The 13,078-nt window shown below is 45.5% G+C and overlaps 1 protein-coding gene across 6 annotated transcripts in view; it reads left to right on the forward strand.

Annotated features, from left to right (window-relative positions):
• Positions 1-694: 694 nt before the first annotated feature.
• Positions 695-13,078, forward strand: part of NTRK2 (neurotrophic receptor tyrosine kinase 2) — a 320,511-nt gene continuing 308,127 nt past the window's right edge. Inside the window, exons 1-4 of one of the 6 annotated variants that reach the window (XM_059657051.1) lie at positions 695-956; positions 1,477-1,601; positions 1,918-2,140; positions 2,604-3,177. In XM_059657051.1, the coding sequence (XP_059513034.1) occupies positions 2,966-3,177 (212 nt within the window). In that variant the 5' untranslated portion in view covers positions 695-956; positions 1,477-1,601; positions 1,918-2,140; positions 2,604-2,965. Of the gene's footprint in view, positions 957-1,368; positions 1,602-1,747; positions 2,219-2,603; positions 3,178-13,078 lie in introns of those variants that run through there. The other 5 variants (XM_059657052.1, XM_059657053.1, XM_059657055.1 and 2 more) reach the window with 5 other exon arrangements.

Genomic DNA, 13,078 nt, shown 5'->3' on the forward strand with positions numbered 1-13,078 from the left:
CATCGGCAAGACAGGCAGAAGAGCGTTACTGTGTGACCTGGACCAAGACATTTTTGCCCTTTGCTTCTCTTCCTTGGCATGTCCTCACCCAGCAGGAGTTGGCGACTGAGCAGAGAAGTGAACTTCAGCCTGGCCTTTCAGCACCCAATGGGTGTGACAATCCAGTGATGGTGGAGAGAGACAGACCTGCTGGCCTTTTATTCCGGGGCCCTGCATCAAGATTGTTGTTGTTGTTGTTGTTGTTGTTGTTGTTGTTGTGTGTGTGTGTGTCTGTGTGTGCGCACGCACGCTCTGCAAGGATTCCTGTGGTTACACTCATCGCGGGCTTTCTGTTCCTTTGTAATATTTAAAACGTCATGGAGATTAAAGCATTTACCTGGACGTTCGGATATTTCGATTTCCCCACCTAGCCTCTGTGGGCAGATGGGTGATTATTCTTATCTTCTGGCGCGGGTGAGCTGCCCGCCTTTCACTCAGCTGGACAAGGGCGCGCAAGCGTCGGGGGTTCCGCAGGTTGCGCATCTGGCGCCTGGGCCCGCCCGGAGCAGTGCCCGCCTAGGCCTTGGCCCTTGGTTTGTGCTTTCCAGCGTGCTGGGCGCTCTCTCCCCGCGCGGGGGCACCAGAGCCCTCGGAAGTGTCTGGCACTGCGGTGCCTTTTCCCAGTTCCTTTTAAATGACTGCGGAAAAACAGCCTCTCTGAGCCGCAAATGGGAAGACGGATTCACAGACCAGGCTTGCAAATGCCCCACAGCTATCGCAGCCATCATCTAACTGAACCCACAGAGCCCTTATGGTTTGTCACCCGGCCCTCCCGGATCGCCTTATTTGTCTCTAGTGAGACCCTGAGGCTTTGGTCCTGCCCGGCTTCTTGGTAGCTGGATGCCTGTCGTGCTCTCGGTAGCGCGGGCGCAGGGCACGCGTTTGCGCACACTCGCGCTCCTAGGAAAACGCACAAGGTACGGCAGGGGAGCAAGGGCTTTGGGTGCCCCGAGTCGGGGTGGGCATCGCGGGGAGTGAGGTTACGATCTGGGAAGGGTTGCATCCTGCCAGGTTGACGGGTGAGAGAAAATGACGCGGCGCCACACATCGGACAGGCCAGGGCTGCTGCCGCGCATTTAGGGAACCCAATACGAGTCAGGCGCGCTCCCTTCCCCTCACATGTCTCTATTTCCCGGGAGTGTGATGCCAGAAAACCGCAGGAAAAAGACCCACTTAGAGAGCTGGAGTTGCGTTTGGAGATTCCCTTCCCTCTACAAAAGCACCAACAGGAAGACCCTCCCAAACCACCAGGGTTCCCAAATCGATGTCCCCGAACGGGGGCGGTCATCCTTGGTTACCGATGCCTAACACGTTTTGGTGTTTACAATATTTATTTATTTTTTAAAGATAGCTCGCCCTCCCTTTTTAGGCAGGGTGGGAAAGGAGAACGCAGCGGGGAGGGAAGACTCCTGGAATAAGAATCAGCGTATTTTTCAGAGCTGAACCGAACCGGGTTTCAACCATTTCAAAAAAGGAGACAGCCTCTACCGCAATTGTCGAAGAGACCTCGGTGTGAATTAGGAACTGGGAGGCGTCGAGCGGCGGAACGGTCCATCTCAGAGGTACCAGGATCTAAATGCGCGCACATACACGCACACACACGCTCACACGGAAACACACCCCCGCACCCTCACCCACACCCACACACACACACACGCACGCACGCGCGCACGCGTCTACACAGCCTGGATGTGTGCGTGTGCGCGTCTGTGCGCGTGTGTGAACTCCCACATGCTGCTGCTGTCTGCTTCTGGCCAGTGGCACCGATGCCTCCCTCCTCCCCGCTCGCCCCCAGATTCCCCTCCCCTCCTTGTTGCTTTTGTCTGGAGGGTATTATGGGTTTGTGTGTGTGTGAGCGTGTGTGTTTTTGGATTTCAGACTAATTTTCTGGAGTTTCTGCCCCTGCTCTGCGTCAGCCCTCACGTCACTTCGCCAGCAGTAGCAGAGGCGGAGGCAGCAGCGGCGGCGGCGGTGGCTCCCGGAATTGGGTTGGAGCAGGAGTCTCGCTCGCTCCTTCGCTTGCGCTCCCTGCGCTCAGTGCTCGGCGGCAGGAGGAGCCTGGACCCGGGCGCCGCCGGCAGGCGGGAGGCGCCGGAGCCGGGTGAGCAGCGCGGACAGTGCCCTCCGTAGCCTCGGCCCTCACTGTCCCCCCGTTGGGGCGGCTGAGGCGGCTCCCCAGGTGGGACGTGCCGCGCCACCTGCCCGCGCCCCCGGCACCCAGCAGCGGCGGCGGATTCTGCAGCATCATTGGGGCCCCGTCTCCAAGCCGTGGCAGCGGCAGTCTCTTCGTCCCCCTTTTAAAGGGTTCTTCTCCTGGCCTGTGCCATGTAATTCATTCTCAGGGACCCTTGCCCTATCTTCCCTCCCTCAACCTCAGACTTGGAAAGAGGCATCAGTGCCATCGAGGGGCAAGTTTATTTCTGGGGTGGGAGCTGGGCACTCATCTTTCCACAGTCTCCTGGCTGGGGTCGGGGTGGGGGTGACGCGAGCCCCAAAGGAGAATGCCTCAATTCGTCGTCTCTGGGGTCCTGCGCTCAGTCTTACCCATGTCTGTTTGTCCTCAGCCCCGAGGTGCGTCTGGGATCTCAGTGCGTGTCTAGCAAGGAGCCTGCGTCCCAGAGAGTCCCCGGAGCACCGCCGGCTGGTGCCCAGCGCGCCGGGCCATGCTGCTGCGGCCACAGCGGAGCTCCTAGCGGCGGTAGCGCCCCCTGTGAGGAGGCCGGAGATGCCTCTGCCACTGTGAACGGTGCTGCCCGCCAGGATACGCTCAGCCCCGGACCCTCTGGGCTGTGCGGGCCCGCGACCCACACCGAGTAGGGAGAGCAGCGAGCGCGGCAAAGACTGCCCAGCACCGGCAGCGGAGGCCGCCCGGTGCAGCGCAGGGACGCGTACTCAGTCTGACTGGGGCTGGCACAGGCGGCTAGCTATGTCGTCCTGGACGAGGTGGCATGGACCCGCCATGGCACGGCTCTGGGGCTTCTGCTGGCTGGTTGTGGGCTTCTGGAGGGCCGCTCTCGCCTGTCCCACGTCCTGCAAATGCAGCGCCTCTCGGATCTGGTGCAGCGACCCTATTCCTGGCATCATGGCATTTCCGAGGTTGGAGCCTAACACTATAGACCCTGAGAACATCACCGAAATGTGAGTTCCTGGTGTTCTCCTTTCTTTCTTCTCTCCTGGCCCCTGCAGCCCTGGCTGGCCAGGCGAGTCCATCCTGGGCATGAATGTTGTCTCAAGTCTGGGGAGAAGTCAGAGATGAACATGCAGGGCTAGGCCATCTGTCAGTTACCTGTCCATTTCAGTGGCCTGGGGCTGATAACACGGGGAGAAGCGTGACAGTTTAAAATAAGTTTTAAATATACTATATGTGAATAACATACTTGTGGGAAGGCATTCTATATGCACTTTATATTTCAAAGTCTTGCTGGGCATGCTTTAGGCTTTCCACACGCAATAACTTAGTTTTGGACATTTTTGTGTCATAAGATGCAATGTGTATGTTGTGTTAGGAGGAGTTCTAGTAATATTTACTAGAAAGGAGGTCAAGATAATTCACTTTTTAAAATTTGTTGGAGGGGGTTAGAGTCTACCCCCTAACATCTTTTTCTGAGGTTTGGAGTTGACCCATGTCCCTTTTCATTTTATGCATCGAGGTTTTACTTAGGAGATTGCATCCAGAGATGGCCTTGAACATGATCTGTAAGAGGAGAAGTTCTGAGTGTTGGAAAGCACTTGCTCAAAAGGGAAAATGTGATCGTTGGAAGCCTAAAAGCCTGGTCTGATTTAATGTGGAATTGACTTCTCAGAGATATAATTTTGAGACCATTTGGATGATAAATCTTAATTCCACTGAATATTTTCTCAGGACAAGGTTGGACGATAAAGCTGTGTGTAGTCCTCAGATGAATGCTGCCTTTAGCATGGGACCCCTAGGTCCCTGGCAATATTTGAGCTTGTTCTGATCTGATGGAGAAGCAGAATTGTGCATTTGTGTCTCCTCTTTTTATGCCTTGTGACAAATACATTAGCAAGTAGGAGTTCAGCAGTCCTTCCTCCAGCATTCTCCTATCAACTCTACTAGAGGTGTCTGTTCTCCCCAACATTGCCGTTTATTCCATTAACATGAGATTTTATTCATCCACGTAGAGGGGCTATAAGGCAAAGTTTCTCTAGGTTTCCCTTACGTGTTTGATACTAAGATAGGCAGCCCTGAAAGTAGGGCTTGGGCTGTGGCCTTCCGGTTGGCGAGTGCGCATGCATATTCCCCCCACAGAAAACGCACACCCTATTTCTGCCAACGTATGACCGAGGTAACCTGTTTTTTTTTCTTCATGTAAGTAAGAGACCTTCCTAGTCTCTGTTTGTTCTACTGGGGATGTTCTTGTTATAAGGCTCAGGCAGAAGGAAGTGACAACAGAACAGAGGGGAAACGTGCTGGCCAAGCAGAGCTAAGATGTGCAGGGAGCAGCCAAATATCAGGCTGGATTCAGGATGCTCGGTTTTCAATCTTTTGTTTGTTTGTTTGTTTGCCAGGATAGCAGCAGTCAGGGCCTGAGGTAGGGCCCTGGCCGTGCTGACCCTGGGCTGGCCCTAGACTGGCCCTAGGTTGAGCTGGTCCAAGCTCACTAAGCTAGTCAGAGTGTCTGTGGCCTTTTGTCAGATGTGTCTTTTATATGAGATGGGGTGTCAGTAGTCAGATGGAGAAAGCCATATAGAATTCAGAGCTCTTCGGACTATTTTAAGACCATGGGGAGTGCCTTTGTAGAGTTAGATGTTGTTTTATTGTTGTTTTTAAAATTCTGTCTTAGGCAATAGATAATATAAAGAGGGAGAAAATGAGGTAAAGCTAGTCGTTTTCACTTTAAATTTTTTCACTTTAATATTTTAAAGTCACAATCAAAGAAAAGGACACTAAAACTCTTTAAATTTAAAATGTTATTTTAAATCTTAGTGTCCTTAGCTGCCTGAGATAGATGAAATCAATAGATTTGAGGAGAGCTTTCTTATATTAGTCCTCATAATTGCTGCTGCTGTTGTTTTTATATCTGATGGCAGATTCCCATTTTCAGGCTTTTGAAAATGAATTTTTTTGGGTTATATTTACCAAAGCACTTGTCACAGTTACTCATTCAATAATGGCACTGCTAATTGCTACTCTTATTTTTTTATCCTTTGGTTTGAGCATTTGTTGAAATTAAGATCACTGAGAGGTATCAATGCATAAATGTTTAGGATGGGGAATTAGACTGGCCAATAGGAAAAAGGATGCTCCCTGCTCTGTCTGTCCCTCCGCTTTGATCGAGCCCAGCCAGTTTGAGCTCCAGGTGTTCTTATCTGTAAAATGTATCGAAATCCTGGTTTAGAAAGCACTTAGCATCATCATTTTGAATTCTGCTGTTTTGATATCAAAATGACATCAGTGGATGAGCTTGTTTCACTCTCACCATCTGTGTTCTTTTTCTTACATATTAATATTTGCTTGAACAGCTTTTCCATTCTTGGCCAGTAGGTACCAGCTACAGTTGGAACCAAATTACACTTTAAAAAAAAAAAAAAAAAAAACTTGTTATTAGTCCCAAGGGTATTCCTAAAATAACATGTTTCAAAGTTCTGGTTTAATGGTGCTTAGCTAAACTTACATGTTCCCATAAAAAAGTAGGAATAATATAAGTAAATAAACTGAAGCAACAGTTGACTGTATCATTTAAAAATAGTATATCTTTTAATAACTATATATTGGGGGGAAAATATAACCACTGTGCCTTTTAGAATTCAGATAAAGGTCATGGTAGAACATTTTAAAAAATATATGTATGATTAAAGAAGAGATAAGTTAATTTTTGTTTCTACATGCATATTTTAAGTCAAGCTGACATTTTGTTTTGAGAGTCAGTGTTTGACTTTATTTTATGAAAAATCTCTCCATCACAGTGTCTGTGTCTCATACTCTTTACTCACTAACATGGTCTACATCTAGAGCTACATCTCTCTGTCTATAGATATGCACTACATTTGTCTGTCATCACACTGCTGAGAAGTGCCACTTTTGTTATTTGGTTATGGATTTACCAAAGCTATACTAAATTCAGTTTAAAAATAATACCATTGTCACATATAAGTGGAATTCAAGAGTAAAGCCTGTTGTTGGAATTATGTAACCGGCCATTTAAGTCTCAGTTTTATCAGGTGCCAAAATGCATTGCAAAGGACAAGTTTTGTCTCACATAAGTGGTAAAAGGCATGGATAAAATAGGTCAGGTATTTTAGTTTTATTGTGGTCAAAAACATATAATGTAAAATTTGCCATCTCAATTATTTCTTACTATACCATTCAGTAGTGTTGTGAAAGAGAATGCATTTTATATTGTCTCTATTTTAGTGAGGACCAGTGATGACCTTTTTCTCAGTTTCTTGTGTGATGTTCTCTGATTTGGGGTTAATATTTGGAGACAAGTGTAATGTTTTTCCTCTCAGTACAGCACAAATAGAATTTGCAGCTTCTGCCGCCAGAGCTTCTCTGTGCAATTTATTGCTGGCTTGGTTAAGTGACTGTAATGTTATGTCATTAATACATTGATTTTGGCCCTCTCACCTTAGTAAGCTTTTCCATTGCAATTAATTGTACTAAATAAAAGTTCTGGCATTTATAAGGATTCAGTGAAAGGCATCAGTTTTTTATGACTCTGATGTTTACTTCTCAGCCCCTCCATGCTTGAATTGTGCTTTACATGCATTTAAGAACCTTGGAGTAAGTTTTGAGTGCGGCTACATAGGCCACACTGGACTTGTTAATAAATAAGACAGTCTAATTTATGTCATTCATTATTTAATACAGCTTGCAAGCTCTTGTTGAAAACCTGCTGTCTTCATAGTGAAGATATTTTCAGAATTCAGCTCAGCACAACCATTTTGAAGTCTGAGTTTCATACCTTCCATCTCTGCATTATGGAGGTTTTTATTACATTGGGTCAAACAACTGAAAAGCCCCATGACCCTTCTGACCCTACTTTCTTCCACCTCCCCCTCTCCCTCTCATCAACTATCCAGGAAAATGTATTTGATTTTTTTTTTCTTCTCCGAAAAGTGATATTTCCTTATGGGAATTCAGAGCATTGGAGTTAAGAGAAAAGCCTGGGTTATATGTTATTATAAACAAGTAATGGGAAGTTACAATAGTGTGGTCACAACTCCCCAGTACTGAGTTTAGCTTTGTTTTAGATCTGCCACTGTTTTTCTCCCATAGACCTGTGTTTGTCTGTTTCAGTACTCCCCTGTAAAGACATTTTCTAAGCTGAAAAGTTGGCTGAACAGCTGAGAGTTGAGGTCTCTTTCTCCCTGGGAACATTCTGTATGATCTCTTTGACTATATCTAGGTCGTAGGAGCATAAAACCTAGAGTTTTTGTTTAGCTGGGAAAGGAAATAGAATTTCTTTTTTTCCCTTTTTTTTTTCTTTCTTTCTTTTTTTGCCTTTAGTACTAAGCGAGTGCCTCTACTTTTAACTCATTGCTCACCTTGCCTGTAGAGAAAGAAACATTTGCAAACCATGGTAAAATATTATATACTGGCATTATTTATAGACTAGCTTTACCACTTCTCAGGAGAGTTTCTGATAGGGTAAATACCTATATGGTAAAATGTGGCATTGAACCTGCTGCCCTTTGGAGCAGTGCCAAATTTTTGTTCCTCTTGATATCTATAAATCAATAGAATGATTTTTTTGTGGGAGAGATTATTTAGGCAGCACAGACTTTTTACTTGTTTGATGTATGAGAGAAAAGAAGAGAATAAAACTCAACTTTGGATTATTAACATCTGATTAATCATTTTCATGAACTACTTGGTCTAGTGAGTTTAAAACACAAATCCTGCCCCCCAGGTGGCAGAGATCAGAACCCCACAGTGGCCTGATAATTTTAGCTCTCCATTTGTTTGCTGATTGATTTCCATTAAGAAAGGCAATGATCCCACATGATCAGGTGTCTTCTCACCACTTACTTTGCTCTCTGGGATGCCCAAAGGTCTGAGAAGTCATAAATATTGATCTGGGAGATGAAGGAGTGAATGGTTGTGAATGATATAAATCTAGGAAGAAATGTGATGCATAGGTATGAAGTTTACATGTTTCACAAAACCCTGGATGAGATAGAAAACTAGAGTCAGGTGTTACCTGGTCTGGAAATAGACCTTTAATGTCTCTGGGCCTGAGCTTGTTAGATGTAAACTGAGGGCTTTGGAGTTGGTGATCAGACAAATTTCTCCTGGCTCTGAAGTTCTGAGGTTTGTACATCAGCTTTGAGGTCAAGGATGGTGTGAGAGTCTGAGGGTCTTGGGTGTCATCTGTCACATGTGCATGTTTCCAGTGAGTTCCCCAAACTGTGTCTTTTTAAATTTAATGAATTAACTAATTAATTAATTACACTTATTGGGGTGACATTGGTTTATGTGATCATATTGGTGTCAGGTGTGGGTTTCTATGTTACAAGATCTGTACATCATGCTGTGTGCCCACCACCCAAAGCCAAATCTTCTCCTATGTCTTCCCATGATCTGCTGTTAAGGCTGTTGGCATGTTAGTGCTGGCTGATGGGTCCAAGGTCTCAGGGTCACTTAGAATCAGGACCACAGAAGGCAAAGGGGCTTTAGAAATGCTCTGTTTCAGCCCCTCTGCTTGCACCAGGTCAGTGACGTTAGTAAGGCCCTGATGCACTAAAACATGGTGGAAGCTAGAACTCCTTTTCCCAGCAGGCAGAGAAAATGCCATGGCCTTTACTTTAGGGATCCCATGCTCTGTTGTGTGTCCTGGGATTGACGGTGACTTTAGCTCACCATTTTAGAAGCATCAGAGATATGAAGACAGGCTTAGCCGGGCTAAGTGTGTGCAAACATGTCTCTACTAAAGACAAAGCAATTAAAAGGTGCTTGAGCTACTGATCCCAAAGCAATGACCTTATCTTCATAGGAAGAAATACATTATTTTGTTTAGTTTACTGTGAGTATTTTTAAAAAATTTCAAGTCTTCCTCTTCACTAAGCAATTCACACACAAAAGTTGAGCTGTAAAGGAAAGCCTTCCTGAGTTGGTAGCAATGAGGGACCCTAACCTGTGCCTGGTGGACCATGTTGGCAGGTTGGGGTTGGACGGAGGGCAGAGCAGACAGAGCAGTGGAGGCTGCTGCTCTTGGAGTCTCTATTACAATCAGTTATGTAAGTGGAGGAACCCACAGCCCTTTATACAAAGTCAGCCTTAGCGCCCATGCAAGCCCTGTGGCTGGAGAATACTCATTCTCTCCTGCCTTCTTTCCCCCCCTGACTTCTCAATGGCCCAATTGATGACCAAGATCAATGGCTGAGCCAGTGGGCAAGCTTAAGGGTTGTTGATGCACATCCAGAATGTATTCTGCTACTATTATGGGTGCTGTCCGTGGCCTGCACGAAGCCGTTCCTGTTAAGAACACACCTCTGAGATGTACCTTTGGTTTCACGCAGAGCTTCTCCCCAGGGACCTGAAAGGCACTTTACAGGCACCTGCTTATTTAGGTTTAAAACCTTGCACTGAAGTCAGTGGGAAGGTCTTGATGGCCTCGGAGGGAGGGACTGTCATGTTGATTGGCTCTCTGGTCCAGCAGAGTGGAGTTTGGATCAGAACCCCATCCAGTATCTGGCTTAGGGCTTTGTCTGCTCAGCCCACTTGCCCAAATCTGGGCCCCAGAGGGCAGGTAGTTTTAAGAGAAGTGTAAAGATTCAAATAAATATTCAAAAGTTAAATGGCATGGCAGTGGAGAGGTTGACTAATGCTTCATGTCTTTGCCCTTCATCATCATCTCCGCTGTCACCGTGTGTTACAATAGAAGATAAGGATTTGCGTGCCCTTGGGAATATGGCATTTTCTAGTATGGGATAAAAATGTTAATAATCACACACCATTTAGAGTTCCCTTTTCAAATTTCTTTTCAATTACAGTTTATATTCAATATTATTTTGGATTAGTTTCAGGTGTACAGCATTGTGGTTAGACAATCATATACTTTAGGAAGTGATCCCCAATATTTCCAGTACCCACCTGGCACCATATATAGTTATTACAATATAATTGACTATATTTTTGCTGTACTTTATATCCATGTGACCATTTTGTAACTACCAATCTGTACTTTTCAATCCTTCAAAAGAGCCCTGTTTTTTTTTTATTGTAGATTTAGCACCGTACCCTTTCCTGTAATCTCCATATCTCAGCAGTTCTCTGGAGACACACACACATCAGAATTCTATTTGTGTGTGCACAGGGTGTCTGTGAATATATAAATATATGTATACAACTCCACTAGGTGTGGCTCTTTCATACTTAATTATATTTAATTGTAAAATTTTCCTAATAATTTAGGGTTTACTTCCTTAAACTATCCAGACTTTTTTTTAAAAAAATGACATATAACTGACATATCAGCTTCAGGTGTACAAAATAATGATCTGATATTTGCACTATATATTGGGAAATACTCACCACAGTAAGTCTAGGTAACATTTATCACCTCACATAGTCATAATATTTTTCTTGTGATGAGCACTTTTTCAATTTACTCTCTTACCAACTTTCCAATATACATTACAATACAGTATTATTAGCAATAGTCACCATGCTGTGCGTTACATCCCCAGCCAGACTTTTAATTTTGTTTTCATCATTCTGGATGTCTCTCCCTGAGGTATTCTCTGAGTGAAGTAGGTGAATGTTAGTACTGGGACACCATCAGCCAACCTGGCTTCTCAGAGGCCCATTGCATTGTCCTCTTTGATCAATTCTCAACATGAACAAAAATTTACATTATCACTGATGCATTTTTGAACTCTACAGTAGTGTAATTTAACCCAAAAGATAATGGAATTTTGGGTTTTAACCTCTGAAATATAGTGCAATCTAAAAAGATAGGCTCTTCTACACTCTCATTTTTGTCAAAAAAAGTTGTTTCTATTTCATGTGCCCCAGAGTCCCTTGCAGTGTGGTGGCAGAGGGCGCCTGGTACTGCTTCTCTGACTGTTGCTCACTGGGACAGCTAGCTTCCTTTGGCTTACTCATCTGTGCGATGTGTGTGCAGGGGTGGGGAGAGGGGAGCCAGAGCTGGACGTGTGGTCTCTAAGGTCTCTGGTAAGGTTTGATGCAAAAACAGGCACCTCTCTCCAAAAAAACCCAGCCCAACCCACTCAACCCAAACCACAGCACTCCCTGTGGTCTGCTCCCAGTTTCACTTCAGAGCACTGGTGCTGCCATCCCAAATTCAAGAGTGTCATGGGAGATTTTGCCCCTGGCGTGTTTAACTTGCACTCCTGCATTTAGCCTTTTCTTGTTGTCACTCTTTAGTCTTCTTCCTCTGTTTCCGATGGTGTTTCTTAGGCCCCTCTTCACTTTCCTCAAAACACACACACACACACACACACACACACACACACACACACACACACACACACGATAGGCATATAGCTGCTAAGCCCCTTTAGCAGATTGTGAAGAAATCTTTGGTTGCAGGACCTGGGCCGACCACCATCATTCCCACTGAACCTGGCTTGATAAGGTTAACACAGACAGTACAGGAACCTGAGAGGGACCTGGGCAGGGAGTTGGGATGTGGGGTTCACATCTACTCTCTGAAGTATCAGAACCTGGGATCCCGGGTGAGCCATTTAATCTCACCAGCCTGAGTTTCCTTATCTTGAAATTGGAGGTTGAATCTTGGATGGACGCTAACCCCTGAAAGGCTGTGTGGTTCTAAATCAGTCAACCATGGGCACTAGTGTTTCCTTTTCTATTCTGGAATTCACCCTTGCCTCCTCCCACCCAGAGCTTGCTCCAGTTCTCTGGTGGCTTAAGCAATAGAAGTCTGATGGGTGAGATTTCTCCAAGTCCAACTCTGCAGTCCATGTAGGATGGCTTTGCAGGTCACGGGCTCCCTGCCTCCTGGGTTTCCCCCTAATTGAAACAAACTTGTATTTTCTTCCTTAGAGATCATTTTCTTCCCATGTACTGTCTACATCCACTTTCAGCAATTGTATCAATGGATCCACATATTCATGTCTGATCAGCCCACTCTGATCAGGGCCACTTCTATGGATGGTGCTCTAGAGGGATTTCTAATTGCCTTGCCTCTTTGGCCAGTCTCCACCTTTCCTGACCCTCAAAGCAGGAGCTTACACTGAAATCAAGTCTCATCTTTCTGCCTTTCAAGCCTTCCTTTCCTGCTCACTGGAAGAGTTTATCACATGTTTGCAGTGGGCTGCCTGATATCTAATTCAAACTTCCTGTGAACATTAGTTCAGTTCCACTAGTGCTTAGGGAGGACACTGGGGTGCTACAAACAAACAAGGAAGTGAGGCAAGGAGCCTCTGAGTAGAGTAGCTTATATCTAGTGGGAGAAACAGTTGAGTGAACATCGAATTTTAATATACTGTGAGAAGGATGTCAGTGCACTTGAGGATTAAACCCCCATTTACATCATGATTGTCTCAGCTCCTGGGAGACATGGGGACATTTACAAAGGGTGCTTCTCCCAAATGTACATGGTTTTCACTGTTTAATAGTGGATGGCGTAGATGTGTAGACTGGATGTGAGCAATCCCCACTTCCTATGATGGCAATAATCCAGCTGAGCTTTGTTATTTCTCTCTTAACAATTTTTGACATGTTTGTGTCCTGGTTTGCTCGTATTCCATTTGGAGCAAGCTTCCTGCATCTGAAACACACCTTCCCCTTTGGTTACAATAGAAGGGCTAGAGCACTTTGAGGTAGAAGCCAATCACTCCACCTCTATTACCGAGCCCATCCTCTTAAACTTTCCTTCATCAGTCACTTCCCTCTCATCTCTATTTTCAGTCTCTTCCCCTTGTAAACATCAGAATTTAAGCGGGACAACTTTTCCTTTAGCAATGTTCCCTCCCTCCCCTCCCATCCCTGTTTAGTCCTTGCCCTATCCCCTCTCCCTTCAAAGCTTGATCTTAGAAGACTGATCTGTATTCATTATGTCTATTTCCTCAGCTCCTAATCTCATCTTAA

The sequence above is a fragment of the Myotis daubentonii genome, chromosome 11 (assembly GCF_963259705.1).
Source record: "Myotis daubentonii chromosome 11, mMyoDau2.1, whole genome shotgun sequence".
Classification (NCBI taxonomy): domain Eukaryota; kingdom Metazoa; phylum Chordata; class Mammalia; order Chiroptera; family Vespertilionidae; genus Myotis; species Myotis daubentonii.